General features: G+C 46.5%; 1 protein-coding gene across 3 annotated transcripts; it reads right to left on the bottom strand.

Annotated features, from left to right (window-relative positions):
* Positions 1-3190: 3190 nt before the first annotated feature.
* CXCL12 (C-X-C motif chemokine ligand 12) lies at positions 3191-18716 on the bottom strand. 3 transcript variants are annotated; one of them, XM_037036225.1, is made up of 4 exons: positions 18549-18714; positions 14248-14365; positions 11603-11689; positions 3191-6338 (listed from the first exon to the last, which is right to left on the bottom strand). In XM_037036225.1, the coding sequence occupies exons 1-4, from the start codon at positions 18607-18609 to the stop codon at positions 6323-6325; spliced, it is 282 nt and encodes a 93-aa protein (XP_036892120.1). In that variant the 5' UTR covers positions 18610-18714; the 3' UTR covers positions 3191-6322. The 3 variants fall into 3 exon arrangements, with proteins under 3 accessions (XP_036892120.1, XP_036892118.1, XP_036892121.1); XM_037036223.1 differs by lacking the exon at positions 3191-6338 and adding an exon at positions 8713-9037 and having other exon boundaries at positions 18549-18716; XM_037036226.1 differs by lacking the exon at positions 3191-6338 and adding an exon at positions 10058-10869 and having other exon boundaries at positions 18549-18700.
* Between the last annotated feature and the right edge of the window lie 2452 nt (positions 18717-21168).

Raw genomic sequence — 21168 nt, 5'->3', positions numbered from 1 at the left:
CTCCACCCTCAATAGGACATTATAAAGCTTACAGCCTGGCAGAGGTTGTACATCCCAAGGATGAATGTACCTACAACTTCATTGTCCCACTTTGTTTATCTCATGGGATGCACAGGCTATGGGGCAAACCCCCATCTCCCCTCCTCACAGTTGGAACTGGGCTAGAGCTCTCCACAGGCTGACTATGGTGCAGCCATCTCACAAATGACATTGGGCAAGTTGTGTTGGTGCTGGTGGGTGCCTTCAAAGAGGGGAGAGCATTTAGGCCCTAAATTGAACCTGTGCACCTTTTATGGGGGCAGGTAGGTCTTAGGGAATGCCTCTTAATCATTTATCAGTCCTAGCAGGGCACTAGGCACAGGTTGGAATGGTCTTTCTTTGGAGTTTAATTCCATGATAATGGACCCCTCAAAAAGACCCCTTGGGGAGGCTGAGCAGAGGAAAGTGGGGGTGGGTAGAAAGTCTCCAACATAACTGTGTGCACTAGCCCACAGCCTCCTTGCACTCTACCTCCCTTGCCCACTCTGTCTGCCTAATTGACCCTAATGATGATTATTTGGATGCAATTAGCAGAAATCCTTATCTTAGCTGTCAAACAGGATTTACCTAGAATACATAGGCCCCAAGAAAAAGATGTACAACTGGACCACACAAGGGACCTTTCCAGCCACTCTGACCTGTGGGTAGCCACATGTCATTTACCTCTGGAGCTAACCAGTCTCTCATCCTCATTTCTCTCTCAGAAATTATTTCATGCAGTTGTAGCTCCCTCTGCTCCTGTGTCTCCTGCTCCCCACATTCCCATATACAATGCTCTCAGCTGTAAGCAGAAACAGCTTGAGGACCCGAAGTGGTCCAAATCACAGCTCTGTCTCCTGGGATGGAAAACTGGACTGGTCAGCCTCAACCAGGTGTCTCCACCAACTAATCACTTGTGTCAAGCAGGCCCCTCATGGGGCCTCTCAGCTGTCAGGACCCCATTCCCAGAGGGTCCTAGCTCTTCTAGAGCACAGGTTTGTCCTGTGCTCTTAAGGTTTGTCCCTTACACAGGGTGCGCAGCAAGGGAAGTGAGGGAATGAAATCCAACCCCCAATGTCAAGCTCAGCTCTGTGTGTGAGCTGCACCCCTCCCTGGCAGAAAACTTTCCTGTTTCTAAATCAGAACAGGATCCCTCATGGGTTCTCAGTGGCACTCTTTGTGGGTCAGATCACCGCCAAAGAATCTACTTTTCTCAGATCTAGGCTTCACCAGTGCTTCCTTTAGCAACCCTTAATGGTGTATTCTAGATTTCCTGACACCTGTCCTACACTTACCATGTGTTAGGAAAATGGTCACTTAATTGTAAGCCAGTTCCCAAGGCTACAGTTCCATGAAATCATGGAGAAAGCTGTCTTGCTCACCAGTCTCCACACCACCTAGTCAGTATCACAGATACCAGCTGAGTAATGAGGGCCATTAGCCTTGAGCTTTGTAGAGCATGAAAGACCATGACATTTTTTTTAAATGCAACATCATTGTGAAGAATCAACATCATGGTGAAAATTTACCCCAGAGATTGATTAATTCTTAGAATTAGAACAGTGGTAGAGTATATGGAACCAGCCACCCAGGCACTCAGGGATCTTAGGAGGCCCCAACCAGGAGGCCTTTCCCCAGCTGCCAGCTGAGAGTGAGAAGCTCATACAGAATCATTTGCAGCTCCAGGTGGTATGTGAGCTTAACTGAAGGTCTAAGTAGAGGCAGGTGTGAACTGATTAGTCCAGCTCTGTGGACCCTAGGGAGCAGCAAATTGAGGGAGAAAAATGGCTCCTTGGTATACTCTTCCAGTCTAATCCTCATGTCTCCTCATGTTACTAAGCATCAAAGTTGTTGCTGGGAAGATTGAGACTAAGGGCAAGAGGTATGTATATTTTAAACCCAGAGTGAGCAGAAAGATAAGAATTTAAGCACTGGTCTCCTAATTTTCACACCCGCCTTTGTCTCAGGATGCCACAATGCCTCTCACTATAGCCTCTTCTAACATTTCTCTCTTCCTCTAGCCCATCTGCAACTTAGTAACCACACTGTGGTCAACGTGTATCAGGGGTGTCAAACTGATTTTCACTGGGGGCCACATCAGCCTTGCGGTTTCCTTCAAAGGGTTGAATGTACTTTTAGGACTGTGTAAATGTAACTACTCCTTAACTAGGGGCAAGGAGCTCAGTGCTGCCTTGGTATAGAAACAAGGTTCTGGGCTGAATAAAATAAGGTGGAGGGCGGATTCACTCAGTGGGCCTCGTGTTTGCTAATAGTGCCCTATACATAACAAGAGTATCCGGGCACAGTGGTAAACTGGTCACATTTGAGCCTGTGGGACTGTGGGTGAATCTGGATGACAGAACAACCTGCACTCAGGCATTTGTGGTGAGTTTATACTCCTTTCCAGAGTGGCTGACTGTAGACCAGAGAGAATGTGGTAGAAAATGTGAAAGGGCTGACCTCTCTCTGTCCAGCTCACACCTGTTCAGTGTCCAGGACAGTGCTGGGAATGGCAATTGAGAGAATTAGTGCCTGGTTTGCAGAAATGCCCTTGTGACCCTGGGTGGTGTGGCTCAGTGGGTTGAGTGCCAGCTTGTGAACCAAAGGATTGCCAGTTAGATTTCTAGTCAGGGCACATGCCTGGGTTGTGGGCTGGGTCCCCATTTGGGGGCATATGAGGGGCAACCACACACGGATGTTTCTCTTTCTCTTTCTCCCCACCTTCCCCTCTGTCTAAAAATAAATATTTTATAAAAAAGGGAAGAAAGGTCCTTGTACAAGACAGAAAGCAAGACAGAAAGGCACAGGGTGCTGGGTCCTCAGCAAGGCTTTCAGCGACAGTACCTCTGTTTGCCTTCCACTAAAGCTTGAGGTCTACTTCCCAACAGCAGGGCCTTGCACAAAAAGCCATCCTTTCTGAAGCAAAGGGCTACCTTGTCTTTAAGGGATTCCAGCAAAACCAAGGACATCTGAAAAAGAGTATGTCTTTTCCAGCTCAGGATCAGTGAACTGGGAGATGCAGCAATGGCCCCAGAAATCTTGCTCATGTTTAGCATTACAATGGTCTGTTTTCCACTAACCTTTGAAGCTAAAATTACATACACCTCTGTAATCTAAGGGAAAACCCAAGTCTGGAAATTCCAAATGCTAATACTAATTTCAACCCATTGGCTGCTATATTTGAATATATATCTTTATTAGAACAATTATAAGTGCATATACATTTTTTAATTGATATGAAAGTAGAAATTGTTTCTCAAAAGAAATTGTTACTTATTTTTTTAAAGCAAACTGCATACAGGAAGCTGCCTTCTCCTGGACCATTTTCACATTATGTGGGAGATGCATATTAAAAAATACAAAGTACAGTATTTATCACATTTAACACTGAACCTATCACTGCTCAGAGACTGAGAGTCCAGTGAGGTTGGGGAATAACAAATTTCCTGTGGGGGTTTTCGTCTTGGCTAAGCCTGCTGAGAGGACATGGGTGTTCCTTGGGAGTGATTCCCAGGATTGAGGTTCCCTCAGAATGGGTCAGGGGAGAGGTGTAGAGGAATCAGGACCCCATGATGATTCTCCTCTAGCTGCAGAGGGCACAATACCTGAGAAAAGTAATTGAAGCCTCAGTGAGGGAGCTCATGGTGATCACACCAGGCAGTATTCAGAAAAGGAAAGTGAAATCAAATCCTCCTTTGGACTCACACAGGGGCACTGTAGCCTTTTGCTATGTGGGCCCTCTACTTGTTCACACTCAACCTCCTCACTGGGGTCTCAGCATCTGGCCAGAGCAGGACAAAGAACAGTACAAACAACACACTGCACAGATTCAGAATCAGATTCAGATTCCAAACACAGCACACCCGTGAGCTCCAGTCCCCTAGTTCAACCTCCCCATGTGATGCAAAGGCTGGCAGCAAAGGACTGCATTGGAGGTTACACTGAGCCCAAGGGAAGGTCAGGTAGAGGCAGCACTGGATCAGGAGGAACAGCTGGGTGAAGCCTAATCACCTGATGCACTTCACTTATATTTTGAAAGCCACAGGGAAAGAGCCATTTTCTTTGCAAATGAACTGTTTAAACACATATTTGCTTTAGCTGGGAAGTTGGTTTCCTTTTAGGAGCAGACTGCACATAGAGACGTTATACAAGTAATTTTCCCTGCAGTTTCTACTCTTATGTATTTTTCCTCTTATAGGGAAGAAACAGAAATGATTCTTTATTTAACTGTAGTCAAGATTTAGGGGTATGTTCATTTTTTCAGAGTAACAAATTTAACTTGGATTGATGGTTCTGGTTCATGGATTCCAAAAGAAGATGCTTCCAAATTTTCCATGGGAGTTTTAAATATCTTGGATTACCTGGAAAATTACCTCCCATCAAAAATTCAATAGTTTCATGTATAATTCAGGAGCCATGTAGTGACAGATTAATTTTAAAAGAGTGTCTTGAAACCAGGCTGCATCCTTTATAACTAATACAAGTCCCCCATACTTTATTTTTTCAATATAGCATAGCTGGTTGAAGGATGTGAATATCTGGTTGACAGAATGGCTTCTTGCCATGAAGATTCAATTTAAGACATACTTATGGAAATGCCTAACATGTGTTACTGATAATCCAAAGATTATTAAATCTAAAAACACCTACAATACAAGATCATTTTATAATACACATTCTACATGTTATTTGCAGTGTTCTGTCAATGGATACATTTCCTTGTATTGCTGTTATTTTCCCCCTTTCTTAATTAAAAAAATCACTGGATCTTTAATCAAAGGGGAAAATATTAGACCAAATAAAAAACAAAACAGGGGGAAAAACCCTTAGTGACTTCCTTTTCAAAAAGTGAAAATTTTAAATTGTTTAACTCTATACACTGCCCTCAGTAAAGGGAAACATCCCAAATATCAGGGTTCTTAGCCAACTTTCCCATGTCACATCATTTTCCAAGAGGAATTCCCTGCTCTACATTCTAGAAGCACAAGGTAACAGCAGCAGCAGAGAAGGTCCAGGGCCCACTGTGCAAAGTAGCAGATGGTGGGATTGCCAAACAGTGAAAAAGATGAGGTTAGATTTTAATCAGGTAAAAAATATATCCAGGATTAATTATTTTATGGATTGGGTTTTGAACCCAAAAAATAGTTAAGCATTCTTTTCTTGTTATTCCTGTTAGTCCCAAAACAATGCTGAGCTTGACACTTCAAAGACAAAATTCTCTGTAGTTCTGAGATATCAACATCTTTGGTAACTTTGAGAGTCTGTGTCCTCAGAGGTCAGTGCTGCTGCAAACTTAATTCCCTTGGGCTCTGTGAATCCACCACAGCTTTGTGATTTGTGGGGAAAACAAAGCTATCCACCCAAAATGATTACAGCCCTAACTGGGCCAGGTCAAAGGCCCAAGGGGCATCTCCTCACACTCAGCCTCTGCATACAGGGAACTGACAACACAGCACCAAGGACAATGGCTTTGAACAAAAAAAAAAAAAACAAGATTGGAGAACAGACAGTATTCCAAACCAGACATAGAGGTACACAGTTTTTCCTGGACCTGGTAACAGAATTCATTTTGATTTGCTTCCTGGTGCCCAGTTTAAATTAAAGCTTTTGTCTTGAGAGAGTCCTTTTCCAAGGTCTTGGAGACTGTCTCAGATGCACATGATGATGGATGAGAGAGAGGATGATGAGAAGAACATGATGAGATGTTGAGGAGAGCTCAGGATGAGGCCCTACCCTGACCTCACACTCCTACCTGCCTTAACTCAGGGAAGCCCTGGGATGCTCACCTGGTTGAGATGAGCCCCCTGTCTGGCACTCTAGACCCTAATCTCCCCTAACTCCTTTTGGCACAGGGCCGCCTTCACTAGGGTTTGCCCATGCTGACTGGTCCTGACACTTTCTGGTGGCTCCCCATCCCAGGACATGATAATGTAGATAAGACTTCCTCAGTCTGGGATCCCAGCTTGTGCAGCTCAGATGAATATAAAATTCAGGAAACCCTAGTCAGACGAGGGGCTTCATGATAAAGATATTATAATAAAGCAAGTAAAATAATATTAGTCTAAATTCCTATCTGTCACCAGTGACATTGCATAATCAAGCTAAATGGGAAAAAACAGATTATATTTTGCTACATAATCAGACAGTGAAAGAAAGGCAAACTGTGCAAAACAAAGTCCTGGAGAACACATTACGACCTGTCTGGGCTGCACAAGGAAACCACTGGGGGCCCTTCCTAACATTGGCTTCAGACCCAGCTTCCTACAGTAAGGCTTCCTCAGGCATCTGACCCAACCTGCGCCTCTCACATCTTGAACCTCCTGTTAACAAGAAGAGAGGAAGACACCATTAAGGCCGGTTCCTGCAGCAGCTAGGCCTCACACTGAGATGCCAAGCCTACTCCAGCAGGGTCCCACTCCTGACTTCTGAATTCCAAATTACTAGGCTGATGCATCTCCTTTCTTAGGCCATGGGTAAAGGAGGGAAGTGAGAGAGACAGCATGGCTGAAGCAGCACAGGGATGGATGGAAGGTGGGAAGTAGAAAGAACAGACTGGTGCAGTAAGCATGGGTCATGGCAGATAAATGAGGACACAGAGCCAACCTGGCACAGTGGTCACATGACAGGACAGGGCACACTACCCAGTGCAGATGTTAGGCCCAGCTTCACATGGAGCCTGGCACAGGCTGCTGGCACAACCAGGGCCTTGGCACCACTCACTGCTTCCATCCCCCACCCCCAGTAACCTCAAGGCCTCTCAGTGGACCAGCCAGGGTGGCTCTGGGCCTGGTGCAAGGGTAGCCTCATATACCACTCACCTGGTGCAGTCATGTGAACACTGCCCTGTGTCAACCCATAGCAGCACTATGGTCCGGCTCTTTGGCTCTTCCCCAGCAACCCAGGACACTTCAGTGGGGCTGGGGTTACACCAACTTGTCAGACAGAGTGAAGCCCAAGGCCAGCTCTCTTAGTCCCCACAACTCCTACTCTCTCAGGTTGTGTGGAAGGCACGGTCCTCCTGAGAACCGCAGAAAGCAGTTTACCGTCTCAGGTCAGCAATAGTTTGACCCATTGCTGCTGCAGGGCAGTCATCTGTCTGTGGTGCACAGGAGGAACTGGCAACCTCTCTCAGCACAGAGATGGCTGCTCCCACAGTGTGCAGAGTGAAGGATAACATGGATGCATAGGTCTGACCTTCTTGGCGGTGCATTTTTAAGAGTTAGGGATAGCCCAGCCAGGCTCCCACGACATGCTGCTACTTTATCAGGAAGGACTACAGCCCTGGGCCATCCAGCTAACATCTATGTGACTTCAGAGGCAGGAGGTCACTGAAGTAAGCCCCTCACCCCCCCAGAGTAGGCCTGCTAGCCCCAGTACTGGAAATGGACCCAGGCTGGGAGAGTTAGCCAGCTAAAAGGGATGACCCTGGAAACAAAATGTCTCTGGCTACAGGGCCCTAACAGGACACTTCTCCTGTGGGCAAAAAGGAAGGCCATGCTATTCTCTGCTGTAGTCACAAAGGAGCACATTAGAGCAGGAGGGGGACACAGCACTGTATGACACAGGTGAGTCTGACACACAAGGACCTTGAGCTCCCTTCTCTTGAAATCCATCTTCCACATCCTCAATCCACTTCATCTTTCTGGATCCATATACTATAACTATGAGCAGGGGTCCAGGATGGAGGGTGTGCGTTTGTGTGTTTTGGGGGTTAGCAAGAACAGTAGATCTGCAAGGTATCCCCTTTTCAAGGCACTACTGACTTCAGGCCTTGCTCTTCCCCCATGATCCCCTCCTTCCCTTTCAAATGAGACTTGGCCAGAAATCTCAGACATAATTCTATAAGGAAGGCAATGAGAAACTTCTAGAATTTAAACCTTGTCACTTGAAGCAGATATGTATAATGGGTGAGACCTGAGGCAGCTGGGTCCTACAAATATTTGCATAGGGTCATAGAGTCTCTTCCGGAAGGAGGGGAAGGGACAGGCTAGAAGTCCCAGAACTGCAGGCCCCTTGCAGAGTTCCTCCACATCATTGGGAACCCATGTAAAAAATCTAAAAAATGAATTACCCTGTGAAGAGCCTTCCTGAGAAGCATTTCCACATCTGCTCTCTCTGAACAGAGCTCACACATGCTCTCTCTGCATGATTGGCAGAAGCCTATCTGAGCTAGGAGGTAAAGCTACTCACACATCACCAGGCCTGGCAGGGTGGGGAAGTTGGAGAAGTCCCACCCCAGGCAGCAGAGAGATGGAGGGCTGGCAACAGGACTTGAAAAAAGAAGTAATTATCGCCTGAAAATATAATGGCCACAGCCAGCTCTGCCCCAAGAAGGTCTGGATGGGCAGTACTAGTGGCAGCAAATGAGAGGGCATGAGGCATACATGCCCTCTACTGGCAGAGGCTCTACTGCTGGGCTCGCAGATGGCTTTGGAGGGGTGAGGTGGTGTGCAGTCACAAGCTAGTCTCAAACAGGAAGGCAGATTCCAAGCATGTGGATCTGGGTAAGCTCCAGAGTAATCATGGGCCTCCTAAGAGACTGAGTGAAGGGCAGGGTGGCAGGCTCAGAAATTTGGAGAGATGGTGGGGAGACCCAGGTCCCTCTAAACAGAATACTGTGTCATTTTGAAGTCTTGAGCTATTCAACATAAAATCCTGAGCACAGAGTCTTCATGTTCCAGAACCCAACTCCAGTCTCTAAACAACAACTTCATTATTTAGCAAACAAGTAAGGACCTTAATAAGCACATAAATATATGAGCCAGTGTGGCCAAAGGGGTGGCAAAGCATTGCTCCCCCTTGGAGTCTGAGAGGCTATCCAGGAGGCAGGGGGTCTGCTCTGCAGGAGGGGTGAGAACAAATTTACAAAGCACTGGGAGAGACCAGAAGAGAGTGCACTGTAGTCCATCTCGAGGTGGTAGATAACTAGTTTTTTCTTTTCTGAGCAGCCTTTCTCTTCTTCTGTCGCTTCTTTTTTCCTATCTTTTCTTTTTTCCCCACTTTTTCTTCTCTGCGCCCCCTTTGATAAAATTAGTAGAACCATTAATAATGTAGGGATAAACAAGTCTGTCTCAGCCTGCACAGTATTTAACACTAGCCCATGTATTGGTTTCACTCTGTCTTCAGACTCAAGCCTGGAGGCCCCTGGGCAAAGCACTGTCCATCAAGTACATCATTAAAATAAATTAGACATTTGCCTTCATTTGAAAAATGTTAGGCTTCCACAATACCTGTGAACTGATTACAGCAATCATGATTTTGCCAACTTGACCCTGGCTCCCACTATTGCCTTCCAATGGGGAAAGCAATTCTCATCTAAAAGGGTGTGAAGGCAAACCAGAGCCAGGCTGGACTTGATCTTCTATTTCAACTCACCTTCTCTCCCAGGCTTCCTCTTTCCTCAATGCAAAGCTGAACTCTTTTTCATCTAAAAAATCTGTGCATTGTAAATCAGAGGCTAGAGGCCCAAGGTTCAGAAGGCCATCCAGAAAAGGAGAAAGAAAGCAGCCTGCTTTCTCCTGTCTGGATGCCTGTGGAGACACCCTGGGAATGACTGAGACTGTTCAGAAGAATGAGGAGAGAGGTGGTTAGCAGAATTTTATTAGAACAACTGGCTCATGACTGTCACATTAAAATGATTTAAGCTGAATGATATTTAATGATTTATGAGATAAGGCCACCTGTTTCTGAGAAAGCTTGATATTAACCATGGGCTAGAATTATGGGGTTTTTACATGGGAAAATGTGAGAGCTGTATATTATAAGGATTGAGTCTCTAGAGATTACATGGGGATGTTAGGAGAACCAAGGAGAAGGAAGGGGAAGAGGAATTAGTGAGTCAACTATTATTCTTCAGAAAACTAGCACTGCTGCTTTCGTTGGCTTAAAAAAATGCAAAAACTTGAGTTGCATATTTTTTCTGAGCAAGGCCCATGTACTATTTATTACTCATATGTGAACTCAGTAGGAGAGATCTAAGGCACCTGATCAGCATGCCAGCTTATCTTCACAAACTTGGGAAATATGTAAGAGCTCCACGTCTAACAACTAATAGATTTTATTTCAAGTAAATAAATTCCCACATACAGTAGGACATTTATACCATGAAACAATTAGCATTTTATTGCTAGTGCATATAATGTCACATTTGATACAATTTTAGTACAAGTGAAAAAATACACTGTGGCCAACATTAAAAAGCTGCAATCACATTTCTATATATTTCTTTACAAATTGCCAGTAGTTTAAGATAATAGAGAAATGTATCTACTGACATTCATATGGCTCCACTCAAATGTATGAATCATTTGACTATAAATATATTCTGAAATACACTTGTTTATAAAGAAATGTTTTTTAAATGTGCACAAAAATGTATAAAAATGCCTTGCAAAAAGTTACAAATGCCACCAGGCCCATCTGTGGATCACATTTATGTGTGGAAATTTCACCTTGCCAGTATTTCTGATTGTAGCTGATGTGGCTTCAGGAGCAGAAGTTAATGGCAAGAGGCTAATTTATTCATTTAATTTTTCACATCAGATTTCAGAAAGCTTAGTTAGCATTTGTAGAGCCTCTGTGGCACACACATGCTTCAGAGGCAATCAAAGAAACCAAATTCCTCAAAGAAAGCTCTCAGATTGAAATTGCATTTGATTTTGCAAAGATTTGTCTTTCATGGGAAGATGGAGATGTGGTCTCCATGCTCCAGGTGGAAGCCAGTCCCATTCTGGAGGAGACCAGAGCACATTCTCACAGAGGGCCTGAGCAGGGAGGAGGGCAAAGGGAGGAGGGGACTCAGCTGGAGCTCCAGTGACCACCCTCCTCCCCTGAGCACATACAGAAATGAGAAGCAGAAATGAGATGAAAGCATGCTCTTGCAGACAGGGAGAAGCCAGGAATGACTGGGAGAGGGTCTCTGAGCACAGTCCCCAGTGATGCTTGCTTCTACATGGAGCCCACAGGTCCACTCACTGAGCTTAAAAGAGGAGGTATAGGTGGTGGCAGTTGCATAGTATGGTCACTATCTGAGAGCTACTCTGGACCTTTATTCCAGGAGGGGTGTGCCCTGCAGGAGCCACCCAGCAGTCTTTTTTCATACCTCAGCTTCTGGAGGAAGGACACTTTTTTGAACTCCATGCTTTGCTATCACCTGACTGGGCCCAGATTCCCCAGGAGAGAAGAGGAAAAATCCAAAACAAACCAAATACAGATATTAAAGTAATCATTGATTTAAAAAAAACAATGAGGATGATGATGATTGTGATGATCATAAGGAAAGTGACTGGTGGTAAATACTGTTGAGATAATACAATTTCTTATGGAAAAAACAGTTATAGAACAGCCAATTGGCAAGGGTATGAATGAAGCTGTGGTATTGCACCATATGCTATAAATGCAGATGTCTACATGCTGGGAAAACCTCCCACCCATTCCCAGATCATTGTGCTGCCCCACAAGCATACCTGGCCCTCACCAGTAAGGCCTTCCTTTCCCCACACCTTTGCCCTTTCAGGACTTTCACACAGTTTTAGCTTTCCTCCAGTGGCTCTAGTGGAAAGTCCTTTCTGGCTGTTGTGCTTACTTGTTTAAAGCTTTCTCCAGGTATTCCTGAATCCACTTCAATTTCGGGTCAATACACACTTGTCTGTTGTTGTTCTTCAGCCTTGCCCTGCAAAAGCAGAAAAGGTGACAGTGTGCAGCTGAACAGGAGGAAGGACTTCTGTGACCTGTGCATTTGCTCACCTAACACCCATGTCAGGATCCTTACTGGAGCTAGATGTCTGCTTGGCAGAGAATTCCCATAGGAATCATTTGAGTCGGAATTTGAAGGACAAGTAGGAATTGGGCAAGAGAAGTGAAAGAGGAGGAAAAAGCAAGTGCAAATACATGAGAGGGTAATAGAACATCGAGTCTGTGAGGGAACAGCAAGAGATAGAATGCTCAAGAAGCCTGTGGCCAGATGTACGGGCAAAAATGTGGGGCTTTATCTGCAAGTTTGTGGGAATGTGTGAGGATTCACACATAACTAGAGGGTAACAGAATCAGATTTTTATTTTAGCAAATCATTTTGATATTACATGCAAGACAGAGAGAAAAGTAAGCCTAGAGGCAGAGGCCTGCAATAATCTGGGGGATAAGGAGTGAGAGGGCCAGTACAGGAGAGGGGTGAGAGAACAAGAAGGAGCAGTGAAAGTGAGAGTGGAGTGCGTATTGACCGAGGGGAAGTGTACGTGGGGTCTGAGAGTGTAACAAGGAAAAGGCAATGCAAGTGGTGGTTGAGAATGAAGTAAGGGCAGGGGGGACAGTAGAGGTGGGCAATGAGAGTACAGTGAGGGAGGAGCAGTGCAGGGAAGGATGAGAATGCAGTGACCAGACAGACACTGGTTGGGGGAGTCATAGTGTAGATAATTTGCCTGAAAATGCTTTCCAGAGAGTTTTACAAGTTCAGTGAATCTTCCCTGATCTCTCTCTCTCCCTCTCTTGCCCTCTCTCTCTTTCTAAGTTCCATTCACTGAGAAGGTATAGGTAGTGGCAGTTGCATAGTATGGTCAGTATCTGAGAGCTACCTTAGGTTGAAGTTTATACCTCAACTCCCTCCTACTTTTTACCTCCACTCATAGCCACTCTACCTGATAACTCCTAGAGGAGGACCTGGACTTTATACTCCTTCTCCTTAAAACCATGGTTACCAGAGCCCTGGCTGGTGTAGCTCAGTGGATTGAGCGCGGGCTGCAAACCACACGATCGCGGTTCGATTCCCAGTTAGGGCGCATGCCTGGGTTGCAGGCCAGTTCCCGGTTCCTGGCAGGGGACGCACGAGAGGCAACCATACATTGATATTTCTCTCTCTCTCTCTCTCTCCTTCCCTTCCCCTTTAAGATAAATAAATAAAATATTTTTAAAAAACCATGGTTAGCAGGTAATCTGTGATATTGTACCACATGAAGCCTAAGGATACTTCTGGCCAGTCAGTCACAGGTCTATCAGGATAGCTAAGGCAAGGAAAATGGCTCTAAGACACCCAAAGGAGTTTTTACACAGACTGTGCAGAGGGATATAGTTTGTAGCAAAGTGGATGGGAGTTCAAATCTGGATGCTACTGTTCATTAGTTTTGTGTATGCCCAGACCTAAGAATTATATTTGGCTTATTCAACTTCAAGGTGCATCCCTAGGTGAGTATAACAGCATAATCTGTACATAAAGCAAGAGCATACAAGTTAAATTCAATACCTGATAAATAAAATCCCTCTTAAAGAACATGAAGTGTTTTATTATAAGCAAAATAAGTAAAAGCATTCATCTTCTAGGGCCCTAAAACTTTTGTAAATTATAAACACATCAAGGCATTAAGGGGGAGGAAAAAAGACAAAAAAAAGTCAAACCTAAAAAAAGTTTGTGTTACATAGAAAAGTCTTTAGGAAGTTTCAGCTTTTATTCTAATTGCTTTGTCCCATCGTTTTTTAGCACTGGGACTTTTCAGGAGGTGAGTTATCCCTAGGAGACCCCTAGCATCACCTCCTTGGAGTCTAGACACACTAGCATGCTTACTGTGTGCCAGCACAGGTATATAGGAACACTGAATGGCCAACTAATGGATAGCCATGGGTGGCTTTCTTGCACAACTTGTCCAAACTCCTGCACTGCAGGCCACATATCTCCATCTCATGTATGTGTGATTTTGGTTTGTCTCATTTCCCACATGAATGAAATCAAATGTTAGCACCAGCAAAACCAAAAGCTCACATATTATATTTGACAAAATTCAGATAAGTGAGCTGATAATGGTTAAAGATGACTTCAGTTGAATTTGGATCTTGTGCTATGTGACTAAGGATTAATTTATAATATCAAAGCCCTGAAACTGGCAGGACAGACAGAACCATTACAAGCAGAAGATAAGTTATTGAACTTGAGTACAAACTTTGGTGAAGCCAGTGTTTTTGTAGTCTGGAAATGCATCCAAATGTGCTGCCATTTCCTGTGCTGAAGGGAGGGAGCATGGAAAGAAGAGACAAGGGCCACTATAAGCACAGCAAGACACCAAAGGGTAAGAGTGGCTTTGGAAACTCCTATTCAGTATACTCAAAGTCCTTGTGGTAATAACAGCTGTCTCTAATTATGCCAAGTTCAGGGCTGGACACTTGGCACGTGTTATCTCTAGCTTTATCAGTTAGGTATCACTATGCCCATTAGATGCATTCCTGGAGGGTGATACTCAGACTTACACGATCTGAAGGGCACAGTTTGGAGTGTTGAGGATTTTGAGATGCTTGACATTGGCTCTAGCAACATGGCTCTCGAAGAAGCGGCAAGGACATCTGTAGCTCAGGCTGACTGGTTTCCCTGTAAGAGGTAATAAGAACAAGCAAGCTTGTTACTATCCTGCCAGGCCTCAGAGATACACATGTATCTAGTTCTACAGTTGAGGGGGAAAATGGCAGAATGATGGTAGGATGGAGAGTGATGAGATTAGTCACTGGTACAACCTGGCAAAAACCTCCTTGGACAGCACAGTAAGATCTGGTGGGGTTGGGCTCAACTTCTACAGGGCCAGAGGCCAAAAAGACCTGTGGAGAAATGGACCCTAGGTGGGATGGTAGAAAATTAAAATAAGAAGGACCTCCTCAGATTTCTTTTTAAAAGGGATATTAATCATAGGAGAGAACTATTTCGGTCAAAGGTACTGCGGTTCCCAGTTATTCTACACAAAATTAAATCCCCAGAGCCAACTGAGAGTCTTCTCTACTAAAAAGGGTAGGGGTAATAAGGAGGCTCCAAGCTCTCTCTCCCTCCTCCTCCCTCCCTCCTCCTGCACGGGCTTATCTGAGAATCTACCATGGGCCTCCTGGGAATATTGCACTCTCCCACCTGCAGTTTTTTTGCCTCATATTTACCTTAAACCCAGGTGACCACAAAAGAATCTGTGCTGGCTTCCTAGCTGGAAGTCCTTAGAGGACAGGACAAGGGCCCACTTTCCCTCCAGCACTTCCCAGAAAGCACGAAGATGATCAGGGCTGGAGTCAAATATGGCTTTCACTTCCTGTGCAGGGACCCTACAGCATCCGGAGTTGTATAACATCTTTGTTTTCAAATTCACCAATTTGCAAAATGCTGTAATTGACATTCATTAGTGTAAATTAGCAAAGGGCTCTTGCAGAACTCACCCTTATTCTTTAAGTCTAGAATTGCAAGTCCTGGGAGGCTGGGATTTGTGAGGGTTTATCCTGCAGATTTTATCCAAGCCCCACTTAATAATCCAAATTACTTGACTTTGTGGATCCTTTCATCAGGGATTAAATGTATGCTTGGGAATATTTTATCCAGAGATTTTTTTTTTAAAGTGCTCTTGTTTACAGAGGCCTCCTGGTGGTTTTGAATTTCTGCACTTTAGGGCAAGAGAGTTGAGGAAGCTGCATGAAACCTTGCAAATGAGGGACTTCTTACTTTTTTGTTTTCTAAAGGCTGCATCCAGTTGAGAAATAGCATGGCCTGGGTGCAGCAGCCTATTGAGCCACCAAGTCCAGGAGACAGCAGAATAGCCCCAGACCTCCCAGGACCAAACTCAACACCCTGAAGACAGGAGAAAGAAAGTCTGGTGCAGGGCTCCCAGTTGTTTCATGGTGCGGGAGCACTGGAGCAACTTTCACATTACCCCTAATATAACCCCAGAAAAATCTCTGCTGGGTCCCAGCTTTCAGCAACTGCACAGACATTTCCTATCTGTACTACCTGGTAATCAGATCACCTAGGAAAGCAATCCAGGGCTGGAGGCTAGGCAGCCTGGGTAAAGTAGAAGCCAAGCCTCCCCTCGAGTGTCCTGCCCCAGGTTTCTCTAGAATTCTCATGGGTGCTTGTGTGCTGAGTAGGGACTGGGGCCAGTGGTGAGCCAGGACAGGTCCCAACATTACCACAACAGAGAGCAATGATATGCACACTGTGGTGGGTGGGGGCTGCTGTTCTCTAGTGTCCCAAAAGGTGTTCTGGCTCCAGGTGGTTAAGATCAGGCCTAGTTGGACACAAAACACAGGCTTTCTCTTTTTCTTCTCTTCCCTCCTTCCTCCCCTGGAATTATCCATTCCTTTAAAGGCAATTCTTATCCCTGCTTCCAAGACCCAGTTTCCTGCCTGTCAAGTGGGAAACTTTACTATATACTTTTTGGTTTTTGTATTTATTAATTTTAGAAAGACAAAGGAAGAGAAGAGAAAGAGAAAGAGATAGAGAAAGAGAGAAAGAGAAGGGGGGTGGAGAGAGAAACATCGACTTGTTGCACTTATTTATCCCCTCATGGGTTGCTTCTGGTATGTGCCCTGACTGGGAACCAAATCTGAAACCTTGGTGCCTGGGGATGACAGTAATCAACTGAGCTACCCGGCCAGGACATGAATACTTTTTTTAAGTGCACTTTACCAAGGGAACTCAGAACTGTGTCCACCAGTGTCCTTTCCTATCACTTTTCGTAAATACTGCTAACTTTTTCAACGATTGTGGATGTAACTCCATTTACTGGAAAGACAGTGATTAGCCCAGATGTTACTGTGGGTTGGGGCTTGGTTACCTTGGCTTTATTTCAGAATCGTTACCAGAGAACCTCCTATTCTAATGAAGAGACAGGCTCCAGCCAGACTCTCCAACCAAATCTAGGAATGAAGGCCACCCTAGGTTTAACCTCTGGAAGTTTCTGGGCTGAGATCAGCCAGTGGAGGGAGTGCAAGGTCCTAAACCTAAGCCTGAACAAGGATATCTCCCAAGTACAATTTTGGAATTCAGCATGGGTACACAGGCCCCAAGAGTTAAAAAACAAAAACATTCTAGTCTAAGCATGCATGGGGAACAGTCCAGCCTGGAGTGTAGGACACTGACCTGGACATTTGGCTGCCAAGGGAGTTAAGCAAACAACCCTTCCAAGAGTCAATAGGAGTCTGTGGTTATGTTCCCCCCAGATCAGCTATGCCCAGGACTTATTGACCTAGGTCTCTGCATTCCAGTCCTATCTTCAATTTTGGGCAGCACCATTTCTCCAGAGAGAGGTGTATGATGATACCTCCACTCTCACTAGATCACTCAAGTGTTAGTAATTCCCAAACCAGAGCGCCTCCATAACCAGGAGTCAATGTGGAGACACAACCTAGGACACATTTTCAACCAGGAGTAAAATTTTAAATTGCCTTTGATCTGGTCCCTCTGCAGCTCTGACAAGCAACTTGCTACACTTTTAAAGAACATTTTCCAGGAGTCAGCCAAAAACCCTGTTAACAAGGCCCCCCTGCCTGGTCCAGTTGCTCCCCTGCTTACCTTACCCATCCTGGCTTCCCCACCACCCGCTGCCAAAATGCACCAGGGGGTCTTTCCCTCAATTTAGCTTAGGGATCCAGGAGCTAAGGCCCTGCACAGACCTAAGCTGCACCAAGGGCATTCACTGTTCTTCACCCCTTTGCAGGGTTTGTTGTAAACTTTGCAGCTAAGAACAGACAGGCTGCATGGCCTGACTAACATTTTTTTTTTTATTTGCAACAGTTTATTTTGGTTTGCAGCAGCAGTGGTGTCCTATGACAGGACAGGAAGATTCTCTCGAGCTTCAAAAGAGAAAAAAGCTCTCACTCTCCCAGTGAAACTGGACACCACCTCGCACAATGGCCTAAGGTCTTGGCGACTGAACTTTGCTGCAGTGAGAATAGGAGGTGGCTAGGAGGTGGCTAGGAGGTGGCGAGCTCCTATCTGCAGGTGTGTTTTGGGTACTAGGGACTGCCAGACTATAATGGCTCCAGGGCCTCTTTAGGGGGACCGCAGGAAGAGACAGGGAGGCCATGGCTGGACGCTTGCCCAAGTATGTAGCGTCAATTCAGACATCGGAGCTGTGTAGAATCGCAGCCGGGTGGGGGGTGCAAACCCGACAGCTGTTCCGTACCACCCGCCAGCTGAGTTCTGCTTGGGTGGCTGAAGAGTGCATGCCGGCCTCTTGTGGAGTGCCCGCCACGCTGCTGCTGCCACCAGCCACCACAAGCCATTCGAACCCAGCTTGCAAAGAGCTCTTTCTTACCCAGTTGCTGATCACACCTCCAATACAGTGAGCCCATCAGCCTCTGGAAACTGAACCTGGTGCGAGAAGGCATTAGCTGAGGGGTGGAAGGTCCGGGGCAAGGGCCGGGGACCCGAGGCTCCTAACTCGGTTCCACACATACCTCTCTGGGGCCCACTCACAACACTCCCTCAGTGCACCCACCCAGTTTTCCTGCCAGACCTTGCTCTGCAGCTGGCTGGAGGTCCGGTGGCTACACGACAGTCACGGAACACTAACTAGCTCAGCTTTGGAGTGCAAAGCCTCAGTGCCTCTGTGCTGCTCCAGGGACTTTGGATGCGGCACCCTGAGGAAGCGCGCACTGTGAGATGGGCAAAGCAGTGAAAATTGAGTTTGCTCCAGGTTTCTCGTGGCAGGCGCTGAGGCGTTGCGGCACCGTGAAGTTGGGAGCTTTGAGCCCTGGGCTCAGAGCTTGGGGCCTGTCCGGCCTCCTCCGCCAAGCACACTCACCATCGCTGAGGCAGAGCGCAGCCAGCAGAAGGGCCAGCACGGCGACAATCTTGGCATCCATGGCACTGATGGGTGGCGGCCGGAGGACCCAAGCCAGACGCTGAGTAGACGCAGAGGAAAAGTGCAGCAGCGGAGGAAGAGCGCACAAAGCTTTAGAGGCAAAAAAGAAGAGCGGGGCGGGGAGGGGCGGAGAGGGGCGGGGAGGGGTGGGACACTGCGAGGGGCGGTCCTGGAGCGAAATACCAGGCCTAGGATACTGACCTGCATCTGCCGTACACAACCTTTTCCACTGTTCCCTCCCTGCCACTTCTCCTCCACCCCAGGGGTTCTCCGGGGGCTGAGGCACACTCAGGTCTAGAGCCTTTGCGGGGTCCTTTGGGCCCTGCTCTGTAAGTCTAACTTGTATTGTGGAACCAGCTTCTCAGCGAGGCTGGCCTGAAGGGTTGATTATTGTTCCCATTGTTTAGATGGAGACATGGAGTCCCACAGATGAGATCTGAATGAAAACCAAGGAAAAACAAAGTAGGGCCTAGGGGTAAGGACAGGCTGGGTCAGCTGCATCAGATAAAGTAGCGAAGAATGTCTTGTTTTTCAGAGTGTAGAACAAAGAGGTGACCACTGGCCCAGGCCCACTGAGCAGTGGTCCCAAAGCTCGGCGTAAGAGGGTATGAGACAAGTCTGTGAAGTCAGAACAACTTCGGTTCCAAGTCAATGCTATTGCTTACTAGCCAAACCTCAGTTTCCTCAATTGGAAAGCTGGGTCTCTGAAATAGGATGCCGTGCCACCAAAAGGAAGGATGTTTTTAGTAAGTTCAGCAGTCCTCTCAAATGAGAAATGGGCTAACCACTGTTCCTCAGGGTGAAACTGGGGGAATTGACAGACACCCCTTTGCACTGAGAAGTGCTTGATACTCAATAAATGGAAGCCAGGAATAATTGTGTAAACTTCAGTGTTTTCTTCCTCTTTCCAGTGAATGACCTACGGGACCGAAAGTGCTAATAGGAGAACTCATCTCCTTCCGTCCCTGCCCTCCCTTGAAAGTGCCCCTGGCGTCAGTGTTTCTAGTCTGGAGAAGAGCAAAGAGATGATTCTCTGGCAGGCCACAGGGCCCCACTCTGGACACCCTGAAATGGCTTCAGTGGAGCAGGAAGGAGTGCAGCAGGTGTCCTGAGAGGCTTGGGGGTGAAAAGGGAGCCCTTTGGGGCATCCCTAGTGACCACAGGTTGCTTCAGCCTTGTTTCCCTGCCCTGTGCCACATAGCCAGACAGTGGAGTGGATTCTATCCCCGCGTCCATCCAAGAGGAATATTTTTCTCTCCCTGAGGACCTCAGGAGCCCTGACTGCAGAGGGAGTGGGAGACGGCCGAGGCACCTGGGCTCAGCTGCTGCAGCTGGGCTCCATGGGAGAGGGGGAGGCCATCAAGAAGCTGCAAGAGCTCCAGGACTCCGGCCATGGGGATGGGTGTCTTTTGTTCCAAAACTATTTTCCCCGCCCACTTACATGCACTCATTCTTCATTCATCCACTCTGGGCCGAGCCCACTTCTGGGCACTGGGCATAGAGCTGGGAACCCCACTGACTTGGTTCCTGTCTGCGAAGAACTAACAGTCTAGTGGAGAAGACAATCTTCAAGGACCGGACCTCCATCTCCTCGAGGGAGAGCCGGAGCGGGTCATTTCCCAGTGTGAGAGCCCAGGCCAGCTGCCAACAAGACCAAGAGCAGTGGCTATGCTCGGGCGCCCTCTGGTGATGAAGACTCCCACCCCTCCTCCTCCCCTCAAACCCCCTACTCAGCCCCTCCCCTGCCTCCTGTATTGTAGGTGTCTTACAGGATCAAGGCTTGCTCAGGCCTTCTCTACATCCTTGTGCAAGCAGATAAACACGATGACGGATGTTTAGAGGCACTCCATGGAGTCGGGAATCTGGCGTGAGCTGCAGGGAGCCTCGCCTGCCAGTCTGGCCAAAGCAAATGTCAAAGCTTCTCCCTTGCGTCCTTCTTGCCACAAAATTAGGTGCTCCCATCTCAGCCTGAGGGAGCCACTGGAAGAGGCCTGTATGCCCTGGGGCAGAGGGCAACTAGGGCCTCCCTAATGGTGGTGCCCTGAAACCCCAGGACCTACATCAGAGCCCACTAACTCCCCTATTCATTTACTAAAATACTTACTAAATACCTACTATGTGCCAGCCACATATGTTAATATTGAAATGATTTAGTAAAGGAAGCATAACCCCCCCTCAAATTCCTGTTTTCTTGGAGTTTACATTGGGCGGAGGGTTAGGAAAGAAATATAACACTAAACATAAGTAATTAAACACAGAGTTTATAAAAAGTGGAAGGTCTTTACATGCTATAGGAACATGGAGCTGAGAAGGAGAAGGAATTAGGATCTTAAATAGGAAAGCCAAGGATCTGTATTTTAGGTTAAATCTTCACAATTTTTCAGTTGGCAAGCTATGCAAATTTAAAACTCTGTATAGGCCAACACTCTGGGAGCCAGGGGCCATCGGACTGTCACTTTTAACCTGGGCTTAGCCAAATTGAGGGAAGCAGAGCCCACCACCTCTTCTCCTTTCCTTCCTTTGCTTATGTCACCCACTATCTCTGTTTGAAAGACTTCAC

The sequence above is a fragment of the Sturnira hondurensis genome, unplaced genomic scaffold (assembly GCF_014824575.4).
Source record: "Sturnira hondurensis isolate 20B ecotype Veracruz unplaced genomic scaffold, ASM1482457v3 Scaffold0022583, whole genome shotgun sequence".
Taxonomy (NCBI): Eukaryota; Metazoa; Chordata; class Mammalia; order Chiroptera; family Phyllostomidae; genus Sturnira; species Sturnira hondurensis.
The sequence above is the reverse complement of the archived record's forward strand: the minus strand, read 5'-3'. Positions and strand labels throughout refer to the sequence as shown.

Excerpts from the sequence above, each read along its gene's own strand:
- CXCL12 (XM_037036226.1), bottom strand. The coding sequence starts at position 18,609 with ATGGATGCCAAGATTGTCGCCGTGCTGGCCCTTCTGCTGGCTGCGCTC. Across the intron at positions 14,366-18,548 it reads TGCGCTCTGCCTCAGCGATG|GGAAACCAGTCAGCCTGAGC; the intron begins GTGAGTGTGCTT and ends TACCTCTTACAG. Across the intron at positions 11,690-14,247 it reads AACTGTGCCCTTCAGATCGT|GGCAAGGCTGAAGAACAACA; the intron begins GTAAGTCTGAGT and ends CTGCTTTTGCAG.